Below are 26428 nucleotides of genomic sequence, written 5' to 3'. Positions count from 1 at the left end.
GGCTCTTCTGTCCATGGGAATTTTCCAGGCAAGAATACTGGAGTGGGTTGCCATTTCCTACTCCAGGGGGTCTTCCCGACCCAGGGATCAAGCCCACATCTCTAGTGTCTCCTGCGCTGGCAGGCGGGTTCTTTACCACTGTGCCACCCAGGAAGTCTACACCTTTGAGAAGTCTGCTTAAGGTCACCTTGACTCATTCAGAATCTTCTAGGTAAGTCATCACCTGGAAGTTAGAAAAATAATTAGTGTTAAACCTTAACATTATATAGGAAGATGGGGAGAACAAAGGCAATATTGTTCCCCAAAACCCTGCAGTCATTTCTAAGCATATTAGCATCTAAGACCCTGGTTCACAATCTCTCCAATTTCCAAGGTGACTGGTTGCAGTTCTTGTGTTTTCTCTATTATAAGAGCATCCACAAATGGGTGGGGTGATCTGGTTGCCTTGCTAGAGCTGATGAAAGCTAAACGTTTTATCCCATTTAAGAAGCATTTTTTAACCCAGAAATAGACCTGAGATGTCTTCTCGTCCCAATCCCGTTTTATATCAGATGAAGAAATGAAGGCCAGAAAAGTTAAGTCATAGTGTAACAAATTAAAACGCTTCATCATATTCCCCTCTCTTGATAAATCATGGGTTTTAGCTTTTGAGTTTGGAAAAAGAATAACAGTCACATTCTCCCTAAAGCCAAGGGCAACCCACCATGTCCTTCCTCTGAAAAAAACAAACAAACAAACAAACAAAATGCAGAGGCCAAGATTAACATCCCTGACTGGAAACTGGAGCCCTGCCCATGATGCTGGGCAGGCTTGGTCTGAACCTTGTGATACTGTTATCAAAGCTGTGAGCTGAGGCCAAGTCTAGCCACATGTACAGTTTTGAAGACTCAAGCAAATTTATGGTACAAACCAACTAACTCTTCAAAGTTAAGGTATGTACTGTCCCAGTCACCATTGTTCACCATTGTTGAGATAGGTTTAACACAATGACCTATCTTGAAAGAAATCAAATATATATATATATATATATATATATATATATATATATATAAATTATATTTATACACACACACACACACATATATCTATTTCACAAACGTTTTCCATGTCAGGTTTGCCAGTGTGGAATCACTCATCTACCCTGGCTTCATCCTAACACATCTCTACCTCTATAAATCTCTTCCCTTCCTCCCATTCTTCTTAGACCATTCTTCTTAGTCCATTCTTCTTTCTTCTCCTCTTTCTGATACTCCCATTCTCCAAATCTCCATCCCCATCTCCTCAAAGAAAATTGCCTCCATTCTCTTGTTTCTCTCTCTCTTCCTCTTTTCTTTCTTAATAGCCCTCTCTCCCTACTACCCATGCAATACACACACACACTCAAGACCAACACGTGGCTCCTTCCACATGTCAAATGTAATTAAGTCACTTGGCTTGCAAACATTACATGGGGACTATGTACAAATTACTATGATAAACTCTATAGGTGATATAAGTCCCTCATGGTCTTCACTTTATCTAGAAATTTCCTCTCCTTTGCACTATCTCATTTTTATCCCCCCTCCATCTTTTCTCAACCCTTTGAAGAGTTATCTTCCTTCACCAATTTGCCTAAACTCGAAAAACCCCAAATGGTCTCCTTTCAGCCAAAATCAATAATCTTTCCAGGGCTTCCCTGGTGGCTCAGTGGTAAAGAATCCACCTGCCAATTCAGGAGACATAGGTTCAATCCCAGGCTCAGGAGGATCCCCTGGAGAAGAACATGGCAACCCACTCCAGTATTCTTGCCTGGGAAATCCCACGGACAGAGGAGCCTAGCAGGCTACAGTCCATGGGGTCACAAAAGAGTCTGACATGACTTAGCAACTAAGCAACAACAATGACTTTGTGCATGTGTGTGTGTGCACATGCACTCTTCCTTCCCTTACACAATCAATGCTATTAGCCATTGCCTCTTTCTGAAACTCTTCTTCTGGCTCTGGTGACATTCCATGAGCCTCGTTCCCCTCTTCTCTCTCCAACACACTCTGTGTCCCCTTCACTAGCTCAGCCTCTTCTTCAGCTAAGTCCTAACTAGACCTATTTTCCAAACTTCATTCAACTCTCTGCCTTTCTATAGTTGTTCCCTCTCCTTTCTACTAGCCATCAATTTCCATCACTTCACTTTTATTCCAAAGTTGAGGATTCCTAAATGTTTTCTTCTTACCTGGTTCCCATATCTTCAGCTATGTACTGGACATTTTTCTGACATCTCAAGTCTTTACTTCAAACTCAGTACATCTAAACTTAAACACTGTTTTCCTCCAAAACTCAGTTGAATAACAAAATCTTGGTTTCAGGTGGTGATACCAGCATTCCTCTTAAGCCAAAATCTTGACATCATTCTTTCTCCCTCCTTCCCTTTCACAAGCCAGGGACTAAGCCCTGAAAGATCTATTTTCAAAACATCTCTCAGAATAGTCACTTCTTTCTATTTCCACCTTTGCCCAAATCCTATGACCCTCTTCCTGACAAAGTGACAGAGTGACATGATCTCCTGGTCACTAGTCTCCACACATTCTAGATCATCCTGCTTCTGCAAACTTTCAGCTGCTTCCCAATGTCTTGAAAATGAAGTTTCAATTTCCATTATGAGCATTCAATCCTTTTGACCTGACTCAAACCCATCACTCCAAGCCTCTATACCTTCAGACTGGCCATCTATTCCAAGAACATGGGATGATAATCCTGGTATAATTTCTTCATTTGTATTTCTTCTCCATCCTGAGGCAACATAACATTGGTAAGAACATGAACCCTGGAGCAAGAGCACCTGGACTGACTCACTGACTGTGTGACCACAGATAAGTTGTTCTATCCGCTCTATGCTTCAGTTTTCCCATCTTACGGACAAGATAATCACTGTAACTACTTCAAAGGATTTAGGGAAAGAATAAATGATTTAATACAGGGAATGCCAGATAAAACAGTGTATATAAGTGTAAAATAAATATTAGCTAGCAATTATTATTATAACATCATGCATTCACATCTCATCTAGCTTTAAAGTCCAGCTTAACTCCCAGATTTCCATAAAAGCTTCTATATTAACGTTACTAATTATTTTACACTTCCTCTTTTTAGTTCATTCATTTCCTTCTTCAACAAATATTTGCCCAACATCCACAACACATCCTGCACTACACATAGTTTCGAGGTTATAAGGATGGATACGATACAATCCTGTCTGTAAGGAGCTCACAGTCTAGAGGAAAAAAACGGATGTACCAGCACACAATAATAATTTTAGGAATCCTGATGAGGAAAGAAGTCCCTCAGTTTGCCATGTAGGGTCTCAGAGAAGAACTTCTTAGGTGAGAGGAGTAGGGAACATAATGGATTACAAAAATAATATATGCAAATCCATTATAGCATCAAAATAGCATGATGAAGTAGGAAACTGCCAAGTTTTATTTATCTGTTTCCAGCTGTTATATCCTGTTATATATAGTCTTTCCAACTAGAGCTGAAGTCTCTAAAAGCACAGAGAACTACTTAATTACAGAAGCAATTCTTGTGTGCTAATTAAGTCTATATCTCTTTTCCTGTTTTTATATTCCTTCAGATCCCAATAGAAGCTGAAATATAAGAGAAGTTTAATAGATATGTTAGATGGAGTTACACTCCCACTGGGACTCCTCTTATAAGATCATAGGAAAGACTGAATACCAAGGGAATGCTTCCTTGGGGAGATGGATCTTACACTAAAGACTTAAAGTGAAAGTCGATTAGGGTTTGGATGCATGGAAAGGAGGCATGCATGCTCAGTCGCTAAGTCGCTTCTGACTGTCTGCAATCCCACTGACCATAGCCCACCAGGCTCCTCTGTCCATGGGATTTCCCAGGCAAGAATACTGGAGTGGGTTGCCTTTTCCACCTAAGACACCCATGGAAAGGAAGAGGGAATCCAAAATGGAAACAGCATCAGAAAGGTCATAAACATGAGTACAGGTGTGTGAGACAGTGAAGAAAGCCACAATATAAGAAAGGGTTAAGGATCTTATATTAGGGTGTGAAAGGAGATAGATAGATTAGGTAAGTAAAATGGGTCCAGGCTAAAAGCATCCCAAAGTGCCAGAAAACATTGCAATGTCATCTTCTAGTAGCATCTTCTAGGAACCATCAACACAACTTCCTTTTCTATAAATTCAGAGATGTCTAAGTTTCCTCCCATCTTTAAAAAATGTCTGTGGTTGAATTCAGCAATTCTATGGATGCTTCAGCTTATAACTGTTTTCCTTAAAATCAATTAGTATAGATAGGAAATCATTCACAGTGTTCCTAAATTGAAAGAGAAAAAAAAATTCTGGAAAGATTTCACAATTCTCATTTGTAACTTCACTGAAGCTCAAACTGGGTTTTGTATCAGTCACAGAACCTAAAACATGTGTTGTTATTGTTTAGTCCCTAAGTTGTTTCCAACCTTTTGCTACCGCGTGACGGTAGCCTACCAGGCTCCTCTGTCCCTGGGGTTTCCCAGGGAAGAATACAGTAGTGGCTTGCCATTTCCTTTTCCAGGGCATCAATCCAACCCAGGAATCAAACCCATGTCTCCTGCACTGGCAGGCGAATTCTTTACCCCTGGGTCACCAGGGAAGCCATAGAAGATGTTAATAAATACCTGTTGAATGATGACATGAAGATCTGTCTTCCCAAGGCATAAGAAGGAGCAGGCACTTCAGAGAAGAGTAACTTACTAACACCCTTTTTAGTGTCCCCAAGAACCTCGTGGTGGGAGGAAACATTCTTCTCCTAAGATTCCATTCTGACCCACTTTCTATAGGATAGAGTCTGTGAATCAGAAACGGAATCCTCCTGGACTCAACATTCCTGAAGCTGGTCTAAATTATGTACCCTTATTATTAGTCCTGTTCAATTTCAAAGCAAGTCATCGGGGTTACACAGAAGCTGCAAATACAGCCACAGTGATGTTCTGACATTTCAGTTCAGCTCAGTTCAGTTCAGTCGCTCAGTCGTGTCCGACTTTTTGCGACCCCATGAACTGCAGCACGCCAGGCCTCCCTGTCCAACACCAACTCCCGGAGTTCACTCAAACTCAGGTCCATTGAGTCCGTGATGCCATCCAGCCATCTCATCCTCTGTCGTCCCCTTTTGCTCCTGCCCCTAATCCCTCCCAGCATCAGAGTCTTTTCCAATGAGTCAACTCTTCACATGAGGTGCCAAAGTATTGGAGTTTCAGCTTTAGCATCAGTCCTTCCAAAGAACACCCAGGGCTGATCTCCTTTAGAATGGACTGGTTGAATCTTCTTACAGTCCAGGGGACTCTCAAGAGTCTTCTCCAACACCACAGTTTAAAAGCATCAATTCTTCGGTGCTCAGCTTTCTTCACAGTCCAACTCTCACATCCATACATACTACTGGAAAAACCATAGCCTTGACTAGACAGACCTTTGTTGGCAAAGTAATGCACACGTCAAATATCCCTAAGCAATGAAAAGCACAACTGTCTATCTTTTCAAGTTAAAAAAAAAATCACCCACCTAAGCTCTTAGCAGGGGAATCTAAGTCACTGTTAAAAATGTAAGATATGTCCGTAATGTATATTCCTGTTTGAGTGAGTGGGTAATGACTAGCAGTTACTCTTATAATCAATACATTACATGGTAGATTGTGACCCAACAAGGTGACTCAGATATGCAGAAAGGGGCTCATGATTAGATTAGAGATCAGAGTAAATTGTGAGTGGGTGACTCTTATGACACCATCAGGAACTATAAACCTGGTTACCCTGGCAACCAGAGTCCCCAAGATAATGAAGATGATGACACATGAAAAAGATGACGGTAATGGTGATGCAGAGATAAAGTCACAGCTCAGTTAAGTAAGAAATTTACCACAACCACTCACTTCTCTTTAGACAATGAAAATTTAAGCTAAAATAACCTGAATGGTCACACATAGACTTAATTAAGATGCCTAGGAAATTAGTATTGAAATCCTAATGTCCAAGAAGTCTAAACTCTTTCTCATATCCTGTAACAAGCGGCTGAGTAGCCCTTGAACATATCCAGCCCACCTCTCTTCTAGTGCTAAGAGTCATCAAAATGAGAATTTAACAAACAAGCAATTAGGTACCTACTTTCCGTGGGGCCTGGGTTACCTTACCTCCGGCTTCAGGGACCAATACAATGATTCTCAGACCGAAAACTCTGGGTACATTTTTTTTTTATGACCACACCATGTCATTGACCAAAAAAGAGTCAAAGAAATTACCAAAAGAGACACAGATTCCTTAACACATCTTAGAAAACCAGAGACCCCTTCAGTCTGTCACATAGCCACCTAGCTGTTAATTTTTTTTCTCAAGTTTAGCTTAACCATCTACTAAGAAGAGAAGTCCCAGCCTCTGTGAACTTTCATAAACAAGAAATTTCTTTTAGAAAAAGGCAAACAAAAATTGAACCAAGATGTAAAGGAAAAAGGATAAATAACTGTGCTTTCAGAGGGCCTGCCCTCTGATTTTTAGACAAGAAAGTCTGCAGTGAAAATTGTGTATTGTTATCAAAGCCAATACATGTGAATAAAGAGCTATTGTTTTAAAGATGATAAACCACAAACGGCGTTTTCTTCTGGGATGTTGGTGGCATAATAATTTTCATTTTGTAAATGTCAGCACATTGCCAGCAGGAAATACTTGGAGAAAGATAGCCATACATGATAAAAGCTGAATGGTAGCCATGTGGCATTTTGACACGAGAATAGAATAAGGATATTAAAAAAGAGGATGGTGTATGTTTAAAGGAGAGACAGTGAGGTCCTCCCCCTCCCCATAGTAAAGGTTTGAATGTGGGAGCTTCAGAATAACCATTACAGATTCATTTCTTTTTCTAATCTACCTGTGAAAATGACTCATCCTATTTCCTGGTATTGATATATTGGCATTAATTTTACAATCTTTGCTGTAAAAGTTCTTTCTGGATGGTTGCCTTTAAAAAATAAATAAATAAAAGGAGTATCTTTGGGTGTAAGAACAGAGTAAAACAAATTCTTACTTTTAAAAAAATTTAATTGGAAGCTAATTGCTTTACAATGGTGCGTTGGTTTCTGCTGTACACCAACATGAATCAGCTACAAGTATACATGTGTCCCCTTCCTCTAGAACCTCCTTCTCACCCCACCTCACATCCTACTCCTCTAGGTGGTCACAGCGGACTGAGCTGCCTGTGTTATACAGCAGCTTCCTACTAGCTATCTATTTTATACATGGTAATGTGTATATTTCCGGAGAAGGCAATGGCACCCCAATCCAGTACTCTTGCCTGGAAAATCCCATGGACGGAGGAGCCTGTTAGGCTGCAGTCCACGCGGTCGCTAAGAGTCAGACACGACTGAGCGACTTCACTTTCACTTTTCACTTTCCTGCATTGGAGAAAGAAATGGCAACCCACTCCAGTGTTCTTGCCTGGAGAATCCCAGGGAGGGGGGAGCCTGGTGGGCTGCTGTCTCTGGGGTCGCACAGAGTCAGACACGACTGAAGCAACTTAGCAGCAATGTGTATATTTCAGTGCTACTCTCTCAATTTAAAGCAAATTCTTAATTGCACTTTGGAAATGTCCATTAATTTTACTTGAAATGACAAAAAACCCAGTCAATTTTTAACAGAATAACTGGCTACTGTGTATTGGTTGTCCTGTAGACATAGCAACCCTGCATTTTCCATGTCCATCTTTCTACCTAACTTCCCCAAGCCCAGCCTCAGAGCAACACTTTCCTGAGAGAAGTCAATGACTTTTGTGTACAGCTACCTCAGAGGGGTCATTTGCTGAACTAAAAATAAAGCCTTTAATTACCTTGCTTTGCTGATGGTTTTTCATTAAATATCAATCATTTTCCTGCCTTCTGTGCCTCAGTCAGAAAAAGAAATGCTGTGGGGAATAGAGCAGCACCAGAGAAATCAATCGTGTTCAAATTGGCCATTTTGGACAGTTTCCTTGCTAAGGTTTGGGAAGAAATGAAAAGAAAAGCTCTCGTTGAAAAAAAAAAATGTGTTGTCCTGATTTTTGCCTTCATGTTGGATGATTAGCTTGCTGGAAAAAATAACCAATATTGACTGAAAAATCATCAATGAACAATACTATGTATTATAGGTACCCTCCTTCTATCATCAACCACAAATTATTTCCCTTTCAAGGGCCTCCAGTTCTAAGCTGGATTCATATTACAAAGTCAACAAAATCCTCTGTTTCGGATCTCAACTGCATAATTATCCAGTAAAAAAAGACATGTCATGTTAGTAAAGGAATTGTGTCAGTTAAGGTTTTCTTATGCTTCCTGAGTCACTCTTTTTTAATTTTACTCTAAAGATCTTTTATAATGTCATTAAAATCATGAAGAATCAGGTTCAGCTTTGACCTTCATAGGATAAATATTTAAAGCTATGCTTTGGGACGAAGAGTTAGAACTGTTAAATTGGTCAAAAAAACTGTCCTTCACACATAGACGCAGGCACACATCTCAACACAGAGATAGCATTAGTCTTTCACAGTCCTCAAGAGGATGGCTCCACTTTGACCAGAGAATTTCCTTAACTGTAACTTTTTCATGGAGGGTAAAGAGGAGAGAAACAAAAAGCACACGGAAGATTTTGCACCACTGATTAGAAGGGACCAGACATTTTCATATCCTGTAATTATTTTTTCTCATAAGTTTTCTTACTGAAAGAGGCATTTTGAAAGTGCCTTCTCAAAAAAAAAAAAAAAAAAGAGAGAGAGAAAGAAAGAAATTGCCTTCTCTACCCCTTTCCTACTTCATTAGATGGCCACTCAGCACCAAATCTTAAAAGTGATTATGGGGGATGAACTGGCATTTGAAACATAGATGTACCTCAAGTCAAAGACAGTTTCCATGTGTGTGATCTTTTCATTGCTTCTCTCGCTATCCCCCTTTTAGTAAATGTGCTAAAGGAAACATATAAAGCCTTGAGTCTTACAAAACTTGTCTCCAAAAGGGAGTGAATGAATTGATGATGGTGGCTGTGCACAGTTCCCGGTTTTAAATAGTTTTCTGTTGGAGTGAGGCTTCTCTCTCCTTTCTGCCCATTCTTTACGGCCTAATAAATTATGAGATTTTAAATAGTCTTTAAAAATAAATTTTAGAGATCCCTTAAAAAACAGACATTGAAGATTCTTTTAAAGTATGTTTGTTAGCTCATAGTGCTGGGTATTAACCTATCTCATCACTAGCTCATGTCTTTTATTATATCAACACCTTTTATAAGTACACAGAATTTTTAAGGTGCTCACTGGCACCTCAACAATGCAATGGATGGGTGTATTGCACAGGTTGGGTAATTACACTCTTTGGAACGTGGTATTTAAAGGACAGCAAGAAATCATGCAATCCCCATACTACCAACATAAGTGAGAAAGAAAATGGAAGATGCTGGCCTTTCATTGTATCTTATATGGAAAAATAACTACCCTTACTTCAATATGCCAATTAACCCCTATCTGTCCAATTTTCGAGCCAAGTAGGACCATTTTCTAACTCTGAGAACAAGTTGAATGAACACCTGACTCCAGCCCACCCAAGTAAGCAACAAACTCTTTCTGTTGGGAACTGTGATTTACCAAAGATGATCTAACCCTGGACATATCTGGAGCTAATACATTATAAAACACATCCTATTAGATGGAGTAGCATAAGAGCACAGGCCCTAGAGTCAGACAAAGGTGGTTCAGACCCTGGTTCCAACAACTCCTACATATAGATCTTTAGCCAAATTAACATTCCTTCCCCCAAATCTTTATCTGAAATGGGGTTAACTGTGATCACATCAAGCTTTTCATCTTCATCCCCATCATCACTGAAAACTTAAAGAATTTCAACCACTTGAAATAGATATCAACCAGTTGTTTAAAGAAACTAATTTATTAGCATCTGTATGGCACCAGCTTGTGTGACAGCTCCAGAATTCATTCTGGCACCCTTTCAGTTCAGGTAGACATGGCAAAACAGTCGGACAGGACTTAGTGACTAAACAACAAGACATGGTAATTATAGCCAACATTTATCTTGCCGGCCAAGCATTGACTGTGCTAAACATTTCACATGGTTGTTTCATTTTATCCTCACAATGACCTTGAGATGAAGTTATTATCATTCCCTTTTTACAGATAAGGAAACTGAGGCTTAGAGAGTTTAAATACTAGTCTAAGCTCAGTTATCAAGAAATAGATCTGTGATATGAACCCAGGTAGTCTAAATCCAGGGCTTTCAGAACCAACCTGCATATACAGCAATTTTCTTACATTTAAAAATATATATGTATATACAAATGCTAAAAATTCTTGGGACATTACCAACTAATAGTTAAATAAATCTGATTTCATTCCAAAGAATGCTTATTTAAGTATTTTGCTGGCTCTAGTCTGAGAATCAATGAGTTTCTTCAATAACAGGTTGCCATTTCATAGCAAAAACTACACTTCAAATGCCCAAATGTCCTGAGTTCTTCGAAATTTAAAATGAACCATTTACTGATAAATGAAGAAAAGTATTGCACCTTTTGAAATATACCAAATAGAGAGTGCATGATTTTAAAACATTTTTTCCTGAAAAATAAATGAAATAAAATGAACCGAAAGCCTCAAAAGAAAACGCTGGAGGAAGAAAGAAATCAAAACTGTTTACCTGCTACTTGAATTGAGGGGAAGAAGTTGAGAGCCAGGAGCAGCCTGAGGATCATGGTGCTGACGGTGGGCCACGGCTCCAGCCCCTCCTCCCTGAGAAGCCCAAGTGTGAGGGGAACCGAAGACACACTTGAGTGACTCGACTCGTCATCCGCGGCCACCACCGCCAACTTACTTGTCTCAGGGCACATGATCAAGGGACTCAAACCTCAAACATATCACACAGGATATTACATTGTTTTGATGACTTCTGACTTTTCCTCTTCTTTTAAAGGCAAACCTTTTCTTGTCACTGAAAGAGTATCAGTCACTCTATGATGGTCTCATGGAAATCATGCTCTGTAGAGGGGTGTCAGGGCTGTGAAAAACGGGTGCTGTGCTTGAAATCTAAAATGTAAGGGTAGACAGATGAGACGATTCTAAAAGAGGAGAGCTTTTCATAAGATGGGGATAGACTGTGTCCAAAAGACACCAATAAGAATTATACTGAGGGACTTCCCCCCTGGTCCAGAGGTTAAGAATCTGCCTGCCGTGGCAGGGGACATGGTTTTGATCCCTGGTCCAGGAAGATCTCACACGCCGTGGAGAAACTAAGCCTGTGTGCCACAACTTCTGAGCCCACACACCGCAACTACTGAAACTCACACCATACTGAAGAGTAGCCCCTGCTCACTGCAACTAGAGAAAGCCCAATCACAGCAATGAAGACACAGCATGGCCAAAAATAATAAGTAAATAATTTTTTTAAAAAGATTATATTGAAGATTTGGGAAATACTTGTTATCAGCATTGAAACTTATAAATATGAGGAATTGAACGTTTGTGTTGGATGTAGGCAGCCCCATGGAGCGTGGAACATAAACTGTTTAGTTTATGCCAAACTTTTCCCAACTCACTTCAAGGAACTTTGAGAGAGACACCTCACTTGCAAGCACCCCACCTACTGAATATCTGGAGGAGGTTCCCTAAGCAAAGGGGGAGTCGAAAGTATCCTGTGTCTTTAGGGGGCAGTGAGGTGACAAAAGCCTCTTGGTGTCTCGTGGTCTGTATGTTCCTCAAGGAAATTAGAGGTTAAGTGACAGGCATGAAAGGAGGCTGCTTGGAGTCACGCCTCTGCAGGCCTTACCTTCTGAGAAAGTCTTCTGTGTTTAGGGGCCTTCCCCTGTCATGGCCAGCCCCACTATCCTCTTTGGGAGCCTGGGTCTCAGGATCTTGTACTCCACAGCTTGTTCAAAAACCTTCCAGTAACTTTTTTCTGGTTTCTTGAAAAATCTAAGCTTTATGTGATTAACTTAGTTTGAAGTTTATGTATATGTCTTAAAAAATAATAATAATGTTTTGTATATTGATTTTTATTCTAACTATAAGTGATCAAACCAATCGATCCTAAAGGAAATTAATCCTGAATATTCATTGGAAGGACTGATGCTGAAGTTGAAGCTCCAATAATTTGGCCACATGATGCGAAGTGCTGATTCATTGGAAAAGACCCTGATGCTGGAAAAGATTGAAGGCAGGAGGAGAAGGGGATGCCGGAGGATGAGATGGTTGGATGGCATCACTGACTCAATGGACACGAGTTTGAGCAAGCTCCGGGAGATGGTGAAGGATAGGGAAGCCTGGCATGCTGCAGTCCATAGGGTCACAAAGAGTCAGACACGACTGAGTGACTTAACAACAACAACGATAAAAAGAGGACATATTTCATATAGAAAATTTAGAAAAAGATACTTTTACTTTTTTAAATGTCAAAAGAATCACTAAAACAAAATTCATCTATGATCTTACCACTCTGATATAAACACTGTTAACATTCTGGTCCTTTTTTATTAAGATTTTTACATATTTAATATCTGGTTTTATTTATAGTTTTCAACAGATCTATACTATTATCGGTTATATCCTGAGCATTTTTTCCATGACCTGTAAGCATTCTTTATAAACATTATTTGAAACTGATAAATAATATTTCATTCTATAATCACCTCATAAGTTGTCTGTGAGTGTTAGTTGCTCAGTCATGTCCAACTCTTTGCAACCTGTGGACTGTAGCCTGCCAGACTCCTCTGTCCATGGAATTCTCCAGGCAAGAATACTGGAGGGGGTTGCCACCCTTCTCCAGGGGATCGTCCCAACCCAGGGATTGAACCCAGGTCTCCCACACTGCAGGCAGATTCTTTACCATCTGAGCTACCTGGGAAGCCCATAAGTTGTCTAACAATCCCCTGATGGAATTAACAAATTTCTGCTATTTCCAAGTACTATATTGAACATCTTTCATGATTTAGCTATAAGTGCAAGAAGACTTCATGTCCTCCATTCTTCTTGTCTGGCAAATGACAAATCAAAAATATTTCCCATTCTAGTAGACCCTCTTTGTCCATATTTTAATTTTCTCACACAGTTTTTATGACCTCCGCTCTCCTATACCAATATATCTTTCTGCCCTTTGGAGTAATCTGTCCTTGGAAATGATTCACTTACACCTTTGAACTAAAGGAAAATGATGAAGTCATGTCCCCAGTCATGAGGGGGACATCTTCTAGAGAAGATTCATTTCTCAAATTTGACCCAGTATTCCTAGTTCCTCGAAGATATAGAGGAACTTCTATCTTACCCTACTGTCTTTCTAGCAACAATTTGTAAAAGGCAGGATAGGACTTCCCTGGTGGTCCAGTGGCTAAGACTCTGCCTTCCCAATGGAGGGGGCCTCATTTCAATCCCTGGTCAGGGAACTAGATTCCATATGCTGCAACTGAGAGTGTGCATGCTGCAAAAAAAGACTGAAGATCCCAGTGCCACAACTGGGATCCAGCACAGTCAAATAAATAAATAAGTCAAGATATCCTTCTCTGAAAGCTTACCCCTATTCTGGAGTCCCCACACCACCCAGATCTAGAACAAGGGACTCTAAAATTCACCATAGAGATTAAGAATATGTACAGTAGAAACAAAGACTCCCCCATATTTTCTGTGATTAATAACAAAAGACTAAAGAGCAAATTAATAGCAGCATAGAAAAGAAATATGCTTCAAGCATAGAGCATCTAGTTGATATCATGTATGTGGTAGCGCTTAATTGAATCAACCTTAGTCGGAAAGGAGTGCAGTGATATAGACTAGCTCCTTTATTTTGTGAAAGAGGATGTTGATGCCCAGAGAGGTTAGCTGATTTACACAAACCCACAAAACAGTAGTTAAGTACACTTGATTTTATTACTTGACTAAGGGTATTTGATGTTCACTCTTTAGAATATAAAGAAACACAAACTTTGGCATTTGCCTTCCTTTTTTAACATACTAAAGAAACAAATCAATTCATTACAGACCTTTCACATTTACTCTTGAAATTCAATGGCATTCACATACCCTAAGAAGGAGAAATGATAGAGATGAAATAAGAGACTTTCAATCTATCAATGCATGGAGTACTGAGACCATCCTTCTTGCTGTTGTTGTTCAGTCACTGCTATTGCTGCTGCTGCTAAGTCACTTCAGTCGTGCCCTACTCTGTGCGACCCCATAGACGACAGCCCACCAGGCTCCCCCGTCCCTGGGATTCTCCAGGCAAGAACACTGGAGTGGGTTGCTATTTCCTTCTCCAATGCATGAAAGTGAAAAGTGAACGTGAAGTCGCTCAATCGTGTCCGACTCTTCCAGACCCCATGGACTGCAGCCCACCAGGCTCCTCCATCCATGGGATTTTCCAGGCAAGAGTACTGGAGTGGGATGCCATTGCCTTCTCCGTGTTCAGTCACCAAGTCGTGTCCAAATCTTTGTGACCCCATGGACTGCAGCACACCAGGTTTCCCTGTCCTTCACTGTCTCCTGGAGTTTGCTCACACTCATGGCCATTGGGTTAGTGATGCCATCCAACCATCTCACCCTCTGTTACCACCTTCTCCTCCTGCCCTCAATCTTTCCCAGCATCAGGGTCTTTTCCAGTGAGTTGGCTCTTCCCCTCAGGTGGCCAAAGGATTGGATGACATTTCCCATAATAATAATGGCATTCATGAACCAAGCACTTTACACACCTGATCTCAAAGTATACTTACACAATCTATATAAGAAACATGCTTTTATATCCCCATTGTACAGATAAGAAGACTGACCCTGAGAGCAGGTTAATAAGTCTCAGGAAGTGGTGGAGCCAAGATTAGAAGCTAGACCTTTCTAACTTGAACTACCATGCCATAATCACAGCCCCGTACTGCCTCCCTACTGTCAGCCCTCTCCAGGACTGTAAACTCCTTCAGAACTAAGGATAGGGAATATGCATTGCCTTTCTGGTGTGTGCACGCTCAGTTGCTTCAGCTGTGTCTGATTCTTTGTGACCCCATGAACTATAGACTGCCAGACTCCTCTGTCCATGGGATTCTCCAGGCAAGAATAGTGGAGTGGGTTGCCATTTCCTCCTCCAGGGGATCTTCCCAAACCAAGAATTGAACCCGATTCTCCTCTATCTCCTACATTGCAGGCAGATTCTTTACCCACTGAGCCACCTAGAAAGACTTAAAGAAGATGCGATATATAAATACAATGGAATATTACTCAGCCATTAAAAAAAACCAAGTTTGAGTCCATTGTATCGAGGTGAGTGAACCTAGAGCCTATTATACAGAGTGAAGTCAGAAAAACAAATATCATACATTAATACATATATAGAGAATCTAGAAAAATAGTAACAAGATGTCTTATTAGACATGTGTGACCAGAGGGTGGAGAAGAAAGAGAATAGTGACCCAAGATGGCACTGGGAAGACTTAATTAAACAGTGTTTCATAAACATTCACCTGTATTTTTCTGAAGAAATTCCAGATTCCTTAAACCCACATACACTCTTACAATTCAAGGACATACGCTCTATGATGGAACAAATGACCTTAATAAATCAACAGGTATACTGAAGTCCACACTACATGGCTCGTCAGAGAAAAATACAAGTGACCAAATTCTATAGGCTGTTTGAAACATAATAGGAACTAACCCTAGAGGTAAGATCCTTTAAAAAAAAAAAAAAAAAAAGTCTCAGGGTATGTAATACTGTGATATAATAAGAAATATGTATTTTGGTCTTCATCCCTGGCTCCTACCAAGATCTCCTAAAACTTTTTCAATTCCCTAATCAATAAAAATGCTGCTGCTACTGCTAAGTCGCTTCAGTCGTGTCTGACTCTATGCGACCCCATAGACGGAAACCAACCAGGCTCCCCCGTCCCTGGGATTCTCCAGGCAAGAACACTGGAGTGGGTTGCCACCTCCTTCTCCAATGCATGAAAGTGAAAAGTGAAAGTCAAGTCGCTCAGTCGTGTCCGACTCTTCTCGACCCCCTGGACCGCAGCCCACCCGGTTCCTCCACCCATGGTATTCTCCAGGCAAGAGTACTGGAGTGGGGTGCCATTGCCTTCTCCAATAAAAATGCTAGGAGGATCTTTTGTTTTAATATGTGGTCTTTGGCCCCAGTTCCTGACACAGAGCTCCTAAATCCCTTGGAATTTCCTGGATAATAGGAACATTTTTTTTTCTAATGAGGTAACTCTTGCTAGGTCCCTGGAGAGCTTTCGGAAGTGAGCTGGCGACCAAAAAGTTCAAGCTATGATCAGAAGCTTGGAACTTTTAGTCTCATCCCCTATTCTCTGGGGAGGAGAGAAGGGCTGGAGATTGAGTTAAAAGTTAATCATGCCTAAGTGATTAAAAAAAAACTTTATAAAATCCCTGAACTACAGGTTTTGGGGAGTTTCTGGGTTGGTGAACACATCATAAGCAGGGAGTGTAGGGCACCCCAATTTCATGGGACAGAAGCTCCAGCACTTGGAATCCAGAACTCACTCTACATCTATTTCCTCCCATGGCTGTTCAGTTATCAAGTCCTTTATTGTGTAATAAACACTCAGGAAGCATGAGTATTTTTCTGAGATCTGTGAGCCACTCTAGCACATTATTGAACCCAAGGGGGGTTGTGGGAACCAAATTTGTAGCCCGTTGGTCAGAAGAACAAGTGACAACCAGGGACTTGCAGTTGCCTTCCGACAGTCCGTGGGGTCAAAAAGAGTCGGACACAGCTGAGCGACTTCACTTTCACTTTTCTGAAATGGAGGTGGTCTTACTGGACTGAGCCCTTAACCTATGGATCTGACACTGCTGCTGCTGCTGCTGCTAAGTCGCTTCAGTCGTGTCTGACCCTGTGCAACCCCAGAGACGGCAGTCCACCAGGCTCTCCCATCCCTGGGATTCTCCAGGCAAGAACACTGGAGTGGATTGCCATTTCCTTCTCCAATGCATCAAAGTGAAAAGTGAAAGTGAAGTCACTCAGTCGTGTCCGACTCGTAGTGAACCCATCGACTGCAGCCCACCAGGCTCCTCTGTCCATGGGATTTTCCAGGCAAGAGTACTGGAGTGGGGTGCCGTTGCCTTCTCCGATGGATCTGACACTAACTCCAGGTAAATAGTGTCAGAACTGAGTTGAATTGTAGGACACCCTGCTGGGAGTTGGGGGGACAAGAATCACATATTTGGGAACTCCAATGGCAAAAAGCAAAGGACATGAAGTCCCACAGTCGTAGGAGTCAAACTCCATCTGAGTCACCTTGTAGCCATATAATCTTAGAAAGTCATAATGTCAATTCCTCATGTGTATAATGAGGATCAAAGTGCCTCCCTCAATAGGGTGCATATGTCGCACAATGAGTGAATCTCTCCACTCTTAAGCCCATCAGGCTCCTCTCTGTCCATGGAATTCTCCAGGCAAGAATACTGGAGTGGGTAACCATTCCCTTCTATAGGGGATCTTCCCGGCCCAGGGATCGAACCCAGGTCTCCCACGTTGCAGGAAGATTCTTTACCATCTGAGCCATCTGGAGAGCCCACTCTAAAGATAGAAATAAGATTTAATGAACCTCCATGTCATGTTTATTACAAGGGATGAAGAAATATTTATTGGATCAACCAAAAGATCATTGAATGTTTGTTTGATCTACTTCTGTGGATTCACTTTACTTCATAGCAACAGTGCTACCAGAATCATTTCAGAAATCAGCATAGTACTCCTCTTAGCCAGGCAATTCTTTAACAATAACATAAACCGATATAAACTATATGAATTATCATTGAAGAGTCTTCAAGAATCAGAGTTGCCAAGTCAGTCAGTGGGAAACCCTTGGCCATCTCTAACTCATATAAAGCAAGCCTACCAAGATAATATCTTCTTTGATCTGAATTCCTGCTAGAAGCTTGTCTTTCATATTAGTTTCTAATTTTTCCCAAACCTCTGCCTCACAGAGGTTCAAATGCTCACGTGGTGGTTGTAGGGAAGTAATGAGGCCTGAGATTCTCCCTTTGAGCTATGGGGTATCACTCCAGCTATTTGTATGAAAATCTTATTCAAAAAAGCAGATAAAAATGAGGTTTAAAAACCTGTATATTACCACAAGCCACCAGAACCAAAACCTGAAAAAAAATTATACTGCCACTAGAAGAAATTAAAAAACACTAAAAGAAACAAAAACCAAGAAATAATTGCTGTATTGATGGACTAATCCCAAGTAAAGAAATATTAAGAATGATATATTTGCAGAAAGAATCTGGGGGGCTTTATCAAGGATTTCATGAAAAATACAGTGAAAAGTAACTTTAAACAATTATCTAGGGACTTCCCTGGCAGTCTAGTGGTTAAGATTTAACCTTCCAAAGCAGGGGGTGCAGGTTCAATCCCTGGTCAGAGAACTAAGATTCTACATGGCTCCCAGTCAAAAAACCAAAATAGAGAACAGAAAACAATCTAGTAATAAATTCACTTTAAAAATGGTCTACATCAAAAAACTCTAAAGATAGAAAGAAAAACAATTACCTAAAAATCTTTTAGGGGCTTCTCTGGTGACTCAGTGGTAAAGAACCTGCCTGCCAATGCAGGAGATGCAGGTTCAACCCCTGGGTCAAGAAGATTCCCTGGAGGAGGAAGTGGCAACCCACTCCAGTATTCTTGCCTCATGGACAGAGGAGTCCATGGGGTCGCTAAAGAATCAGAAATGGCTTAATGACTAAACAACAACAACAGAAATCTTTTGACCACTTGGCCTGGGTGGGAGGGGGGTTTGGAGGAGAATGGATACATATATATGTATGGCTAAGTCCCTTCACTGTTCACCTGAAGCTATTATAGCATTGTTAATCGCCTATACTCCAATAAAAATAAAAAGTTTAAAAGAATCTTTTGACCAGTAACAGAGGCAGTCCTGTCTCTCCACGTGTAAAAGCAGTAGCTAGAATGACATTTCCTGGGAGCTGCCTGCTAGCAGGTATGTGCTCAGCATCATGTACTCATTATCTCCCTCAATCTCCACAACAACCCAAGGTGTTGTTATAAATGGAGATATAAAATATCTCCATTTTATAGGTGAGGAAACAGAAGTTTAGAGAGGTTAAGTAATCTACCCATAATCACACAGTAAGTAGCAAAGCTGGGATTTGAACTAGATTCGAACATCATGGGAAAGGAAGACACCATCCCAAATAGAAAAACCAACAGCTTGAATCTATTACTGACAGGGCAGTGGCTAAGAGCAAGGTTTGTAAAGAGGCATGCATCTTCCTGATGGACACATCTATGCTTCAGCACCAACTTCATAAAAATTCAGCAAGAATTCTACAGGATGTGCAGAGCCTTCCTTCAGTCAGCAGTACGGGGTTCTCATATTTCTCTGTGCTTAGTTGCTCAGTCATATCCGACTCTTTGTGACCCCCATGGACTGTAGCCTACCAGGCTCCTCTGTCCATGGGGATTCTCCAGGCAAGAATAGTGGAGTGGGTTTCCATGCCCTCCTCCAGGGGATCTTCCCAACCCAGGGAGCAAACCCAGGTCTCCCACATTGCAGATGGACTCTTTACCATCTAAGCCACCAGTTCAGTTCAGTTCAGTCACTCAGTCGTGTCCGACTCTTTGCGACCCCATGAATTGCAGCACGCCAGGCCTCCCTGTCCATCACCAACTCCCACCAGGGAAGCCCATATTTCTCTGCTGATCCTATATTCAAGCACACCCAATCAAGAGGAAAAAACAAATTTTTTGTAGTTGTGACATCATCCTAGAGGATTTAATCCTGATGAGACCTGGAATTTGTGTGCTGTCAACAAGGATACATCACAAGCCCAGGCAATGCTGATCTGAGCTTTAGGACGGTTCTGTGACAACAAGCTCATCCACTTGGTCATCTGAAAAAAAGCAGAAGCGGAGGGGTAGCTACTGAAAGCATCGTCACTGTCACTAAAGATTGAGAGACTATTACCAATCAGACCCAGGCTAAACCACTGTGACAGTGTGACAATTGACAGTCTTAGGATCCAAAGATATTGTTATCAGGGAAGTCTACTGTGCCAATCCTCTCATTCTGGAAATCTAATGGTCTCATGGGGCCATGTTCCTTCGACCTCAGCAGACCAGCGCCTGTGTATGGCAGTCGTTATACAAAGTTACCTAGGGCCCTGAGTCGGCCGAATTTTTAATTTTTTTGGAAGCCACTGGGACATTTTGGATATTTTCTAGAAAGGGGAATGTTAATTAAACACGACTGGGGTTGGGAGGGCAAGGTGAGGAATGTATTTCACTTCACATCTTGTTTTGAACCTGATCTGACCCTCTTCTATTCCCTGCTGTGCAATCAGGGGGATGGTAAGGAGATGACCTCTGACCTCTCCAGGAAGTGCGAGCTTGTCTGGGCCTTGGGAAAACTGTCATGCCTGGTTTTCCTCCTTTCGGAAAAAATGTAAGGACCTTCCTCCCCCTCACATGTGTTTTAGCACAGACCCTCCAGGAAATAGAACTGTTAACTTGAACATTGCTTTCAATGCTCTCTCATATTACTGGGCCCCCATGGGAATCTTCCCACCCTCCCTCTTGTTTTATCTCCCTCCCCCCTACCCTTTCCAACCGTTCCCACACTCAGTGAATAAGGAAGGTCAGTCTGAATACATCTGTCCCCATTTCTGGAAGCCACAGAGGAGAAACAGCTGTTGACCTCTGTTCAGAACACATGATCTGTTTGTCCCAAAAGTAGCTTGGGTGAACTCCAGCTAATATATACAATCTCCACTTCCTATTGAGAAGGTAGGTCCAGGGCAATATGTTCCCCACACTTGCTTTGTTATAAAGACAACCTGCTTCCAAATCCTGGATCCTATTACTACTAAAAATAATACTGATAATTATAAAGAGAACTGCAGCTAAATTTTATTAAGCATCTGCTATATTAAAGATAAAGAACAAAGTTAGATGCAACCCAAGGTTTAGGCCTTAATTTTTCTTGTAAGTTTTGGGAAAAGTAGTATTTTTCTCTCTTTCTCTACTTGCACATCTTAATACACACAAGAGTGAGAGACTGAAAACCTTTACTAACCTCCTATGTGTAGAGGCAATGAAATTGAGGATTTTGTATTTTCTCCTGGAAATATTGGAAGGGAAAAAAAGAAAGTTAAGGAGCGAAGGGGAAAAACTATAACTGGGATATTACAAGAAGCCCAGTAGTAAGAGTACAGAACAAGAGTACAGAGGCTATGGCCCACCATCCCCACAAATCTAGGATTTGTCTAGAAATTCATCCAGAAGCATCCATTAACACCGCAGTGCATGTCATGTCTTATATTCACGGTCTTAAGGAAAATTCTAGACTGAACTTGTCCTCAGAGCATTTAGTTTCTGTTATAATACAGGCTTGAGCAAACTCCAGGAGATAGTGGAGGACAGAGGAGACTGGGGTGCTACAGTCCATGGGGTCAAAAAGAGTCGGATACAACTTAGTAACTCAACCACAACAGCATAATATAGACTGCTCAGGATTGGGGCAACTAAAATCTACTTCACTGAGGGACCAGAATCGACATCGGAAACACAAGGAAATCTCATCCACATCAGAAATCTAATTTATTCTGGTTTCACTGTATGAAATTTTCCCAGTTTTGCTATGCAAAATTGTTAAAAAGGACCTTCTAAAAAAACTGAAATTGTTTAGCGGGCTTTAAAGCAGAACTAACAAGAGGAGGAAAGTCTACAGCACCCTTGAAAATGAACTCATTCATCCAAGAAACCTGGGTTCCAGGCCCATGATAGGGAAGACCTTGTTCTGCACCCTGAGGAGTCAGGGGAGATAAAAGCAGCATCCTTGTCCCCAGGGAACCCAAGTCTGGAAAAGCACTGAGGAAGAAGCCCCTACCTTACCAGGAGCGGCTTTCAGGGCAGGAATGCTATGATGTGCAGGGTGAGCAAAACTGGCCAGACCAGCAGTGGGGGGAAATGGGACTTTGCTTCCAGGCCAAGCATACACTATTTGCAAAAGCCCATATGCATGGTTTGCATTGATGATGTCATCCAGCCATCTCATCCTCTGTTACCCTCTTCTCCTGCCTTCAATCTTTCCCAGCATCAGGGTCTCTTCCAATAAGTCGGTTGTTCGCATGAGGTAACCAAAGTATTGGAGCTTCAGCTTCAGCATCAGTCCTTCCAATGAGTAGTCAAAGTTGATTTCCTTTAAGATTTTTGGGTTTAATCTCCCTGCTGTCCAAGGGAGTCTCAAGATGCAATGGACATGAATTTGGGCAAACTCTGGGAGATGGTGATGGACAGGGAGGCCTGGCATGCTGCAGTCCATGGGGTCACAATGAGTCACAAAGAGTCAGACACAACTGGGCACCTGAACAACAGTGTATGCATGGTTTGCCGAGGGAAACACAGGGAGCACGGTATGGCTGGAGTCGAAACAACAAAGAGGAAAGGCAAGGGAGGTGACAGGCAGTCAGGCTGGCCAAGCCATGGTAAGAAGTTTGCCCTTTGTACTAAGGACAATGAGGACCCCTCACTGTATGGGTCAGAGAGCAGGTTAGGAATGGTATTACCGATTTAGGAGACATCAGCATATGGGATCCCGGTTTTCAAATAGGTTTAATCTCTCTCATTAACTCCAACTGATTGATCTCGACTGCCCAAATCACAGTGAATGGGATTTCTGAGCCCTCATACCAGTTTGATGGGAGCATGGCAAAGACATGGGGGAGGACAGGAAAAGCTCTCTGGCTCCCTGAGCATGACTGTGGATCAGATTGCAGGCTGCTCTTCCCCACCTGTCCCTTGAATCTTGGCATTTTTCCATCATTGAGATTTGAGGAGGCTCACAAAGTACACCCTTCTACTTGCTAATTTGGGGCTTCACAGGTGACACTAGTGGTAAAGAATCTTTCTGCCAATGCAGAAGACATCAGAGACTTGGGTTCCATCCTTGGGTCGGCAAGATCCCCTGGAGAAGGGTTAAGCTACCCACCTCAGTATTCTTGGGCTTCCCTGGTGGCTCAGACAGTAAAAAATCTGTCTGCAATGTGGGAGACCTGAGTCCAATCCCTGGGTTGGGAAGATCCGCTGGAGGAGGGCATGGCAACTCACTCCAGTATTCTTGCCTGGAGAATACCCATGGATAGAGGAGACTGGTGGGCTATAGAGTCAGACATGACTGAAGGGACTTTGCACACATCCACGCCCTCGATAATTCAGTTATAAATCAAATCAGAGAGACTAGGAAAGACAAAGGAGTCATGATGGTGGAAATGCTTAGATCCCCAATAAAGTACTACTGGAGAATGTGGCTAAGTGTGTGGCCATAACTAACACCCCAGACTCACACAGACTTACCCACCAATCATAGGCATCGCTAGAAATCCACAGCCTCCACCCACAAGGGCAGAGTCTTTACCATTCAGCTACCATGACGCCCAGATCAGAACACCATCTCCCTGCAGGAAAGCAGGTCTCAAAAACAGGGGTGGGAGGCAACAGGAACCAGAGGAAGAGGAAAAGTCAAGGTAGGGTTTGTTTGTGAGAAGACAGAGGGAAGCATGTTTTCATGCTCAGGCATGGAAGACATCACAGAGAGAAAGGCTGAAGAAATAGGAGGGAGAGGATAATCTGTGTGTGGAGGGGGAGAGTGGAGGAGATGATAGGAATACACCTAGGACATAAGCTAACACCTTAGCATTGATGAAAAAGAAGGAAACTACTTTGAGGTCATCCCACTTGTCCAGGAAAATGGAAGTTAGTTGAGATTAACTAACGTGGGCCAGGCACGTTTCAAGTCACGCACATTATCTCATAAAAATCTTCTATAGGAGCCATTATTTTTGGTACATTTGATGGATGAGAAGACCTAGTAAGTAACAGAAAAGGACTGAAACACACTTCTTTCAGTTCTGAGACAGTTCTCTTGGGAAAGGGGAGACAAACTCCTTGAGTCTGACTCCTTGCTCTTTGACAATAAACTGCCACTTCAGAAGGAGCTTCCACTAGACTGCATGAATTAATCAGGCATCTGCAGAAATGATCATTCATTTTTTGTGATGGAGCCTGAGGGTTGGAGTGATTAAGTTTCAATTCAGTTTTTAAAATCGCTGAAGAAGGGAACAAACATCTCTTCTTCCCTCTCTTTCTCTTCCTCCTTTCAAGATACAGAAGTAGACGCGTGTAATTTCAGTAGAAGCGTTTTAATGTCAGCATTTTCATTTCTCTGGATGCCACCTCAGACTTTTGGGAAACTGGGTTGACTTCTCAGGGCTTCACTGCTGGTGCTATGTCTCTGCTGAGAAATTAGACTTCCTAAGAATAGCCTCCGTCAGGTGAGAGAGCAGTATGCGGTGGCAACTGGCTCTTGAGGCGCACTGGCCTTGTCTCAGCCATCTCTATGTACCTGAGGCTTCAGTCCAAAGGAATAGAGAGGGCTGAGGCTGACTGAATGGACTGTTGCCAGGCCCTGGAGGTCAGAGTTTCATGAAAATGATGTCTGTTTTCCCAGATCTCTGCTTAGGAAAGATTTGTGGAAATGTACCCTGTGTAGCCAAGATGGTGGGTGTGTTCTGTCGGATCTAAGCCTGTTCTCCCTGGGTCTATAACTGTCTTTTTATTTCTGAGAAGTTCAGTCTCTGAGTTGGTCTACAAGCTTCATAAAAATATGTATGTGCTGGGAATTCCCTGGTGGTCTGGTGATTAGGGCTCTGTACGTCCAACTGTAGAGGGCACAGGTTTGATCCCTGGTCAGGAAACTAAAACCTCACATGCCACATGGCATGGCCAAAAAACAAACAAAGCCACGTATGCGTTTCTGCACAGACACAGGACTGGCAAGTACTTATTTTCTCTTTCCCTTTTCTACTCAGTCTAAATGCAAAAATGCCTCATGTGAAAGTGGGTATGTGGCCATTTTGTCCCCAACATTCCTATTACTTTACCCAGCTCGCAGGATCATCTAATAAGTCTGGCAATTCTTAATCTTTTTTTGTGTCAGGGACCCCTTTGGCAGTCTGGGAGCCTAAAAACCTCTTCTCACAATCCTATTCTGAAATGCAAAACAAAAACAAAAACAAAACCACATAGGACTGCAAAAAAAAAACCCAAAATTATTGAAATGCAGTTTTTTAATATTTTTTTAAATGTGATATAGTAAAAATTTTGCTTTATTAATACATTAAATGAAAAGATCTAGCGATGGTGTGGTAACTGTAATTTTGAAGTAATGATAAGTGTAAGTGATATTTTGAGATACCTGCAACAACTCCATGATATGAAAATATCTGTGATTTCTATTAATGGCAAAGTCACCAGTACTGCTAAAATTACTGTGATTGGTTGCTTCAATACATTGCTGAAATGGTAAATTTCAGTTAGAGAGGTTAGTGAAAATGAACATATCATTTTTTTCCTGTCCAAGATTACATCAGATTCCTGGTCAAGAACCCTGCTTAAGTCAGCCATCAGCATCTCATCAGTCTACACATGGAACACACACACACACACACACACACACACACCCCCGAAGCAATGCATGCCCTGAAATCTCAGTATTAGAATCTGACAGCATCTTAATGACACCTATAAAGGACGCCTCCCACATGTTTCTGGCTTCCCTGGTAGCTCATCTTGTAAAGAATTTGCCTGCAATACAGGAGACCCTGGTTCAATCCCTGGGTCAGGAAGATCCCCTGGAAAGGGGATAGGCCACCCACTCCAGTATTCTTGGGCTTTCCTGGTGGCTCAGACAGTAAAGAATCCATCTGCAATGTGGGAGACCTGGGTTCGATCCCTGGGTTGGAAAGATCCCCTGGAGGAGGTCATGGCAACCCACTCCAGTATTCTTGCCTAGAGAATCCCCGTGGACAGAGGAGCCCGGCGGGCTACAGTCCATGGGGTCACAAAGAGCTGGGCATGACTGACCAACTAAGCACAGCACAGCACACATGTCTATACCCTGGACAGATATATACATAAGATCAAGGAGCAGAAAGAGCAGGTAACATTGTAGATCTCAATGTCAGTTTTCTGTTTAGCCTCTAGTTTCAAACACTGACCTGACTTGGTGGCTCATTTTAATCTTATACTCAGGTGACAATCCTAAGCTCTGCAGGTCTGCCTGCACTTGCTTTTCTCCTGCATTTCAGATGAACTCCAATTTTCCATTCTGTTCACCATTACTCAACAGGATGAGACATACAGTAGCTGAGACAAGACTTTGAACATGTAGTGGAAGGACCACACTCAGGCTCAGATCTCAAGCTCTGGTTGGTGATGTCAAGCCTCTTGACTTCCCTGTAAATTCTCTACACCCTCTACCTGACATCCTGTCCTCCATGGTAGTAAATCCAAAAGTCTTTGAAGGACTTCTGCCACCTCTCCCTGTCACCCACTCTGCTGCAAACTCATGAGCATTGTTTTTTTT

The 26428-nt window shown here is 41.9% G+C and overlaps 1 protein-coding gene across 3 annotated transcripts in view; it reads right to left on the bottom strand.

The window, feature by feature from the left end:
- Positions 1–10744, bottom strand: part of CD28 (CD28 molecule) — a 33529-nt gene extending 22785 nt beyond the window's left edge. The window contains 1 exon segment of one of the 3 annotated variants that reach the window (NM_181004.1): positions 10693–10744. In NM_181004.1, coding sequence (NP_851347.1) covers positions 10693–10744 — 52 coding nt within the window. 3 annotated transcript variants of the gene reach the window in all.
- Between the last annotated feature and the right edge of the window lie 15684 nt (positions 10745–26428).

The sequence above is a fragment of the Bos taurus genome, chromosome 2 (assembly GCF_002263795.3).
Source record: "Bos taurus isolate L1 Dominette 01449 registration number 42190680 breed Hereford chromosome 2, ARS-UCD2.0, whole genome shotgun sequence".
Classification (NCBI taxonomy): Eukaryota; Metazoa; Chordata; class Mammalia; order Artiodactyla; family Bovidae; genus Bos; species Bos taurus.
This window is presented reverse-complemented; position numbering and strand designations above follow the sequence as displayed.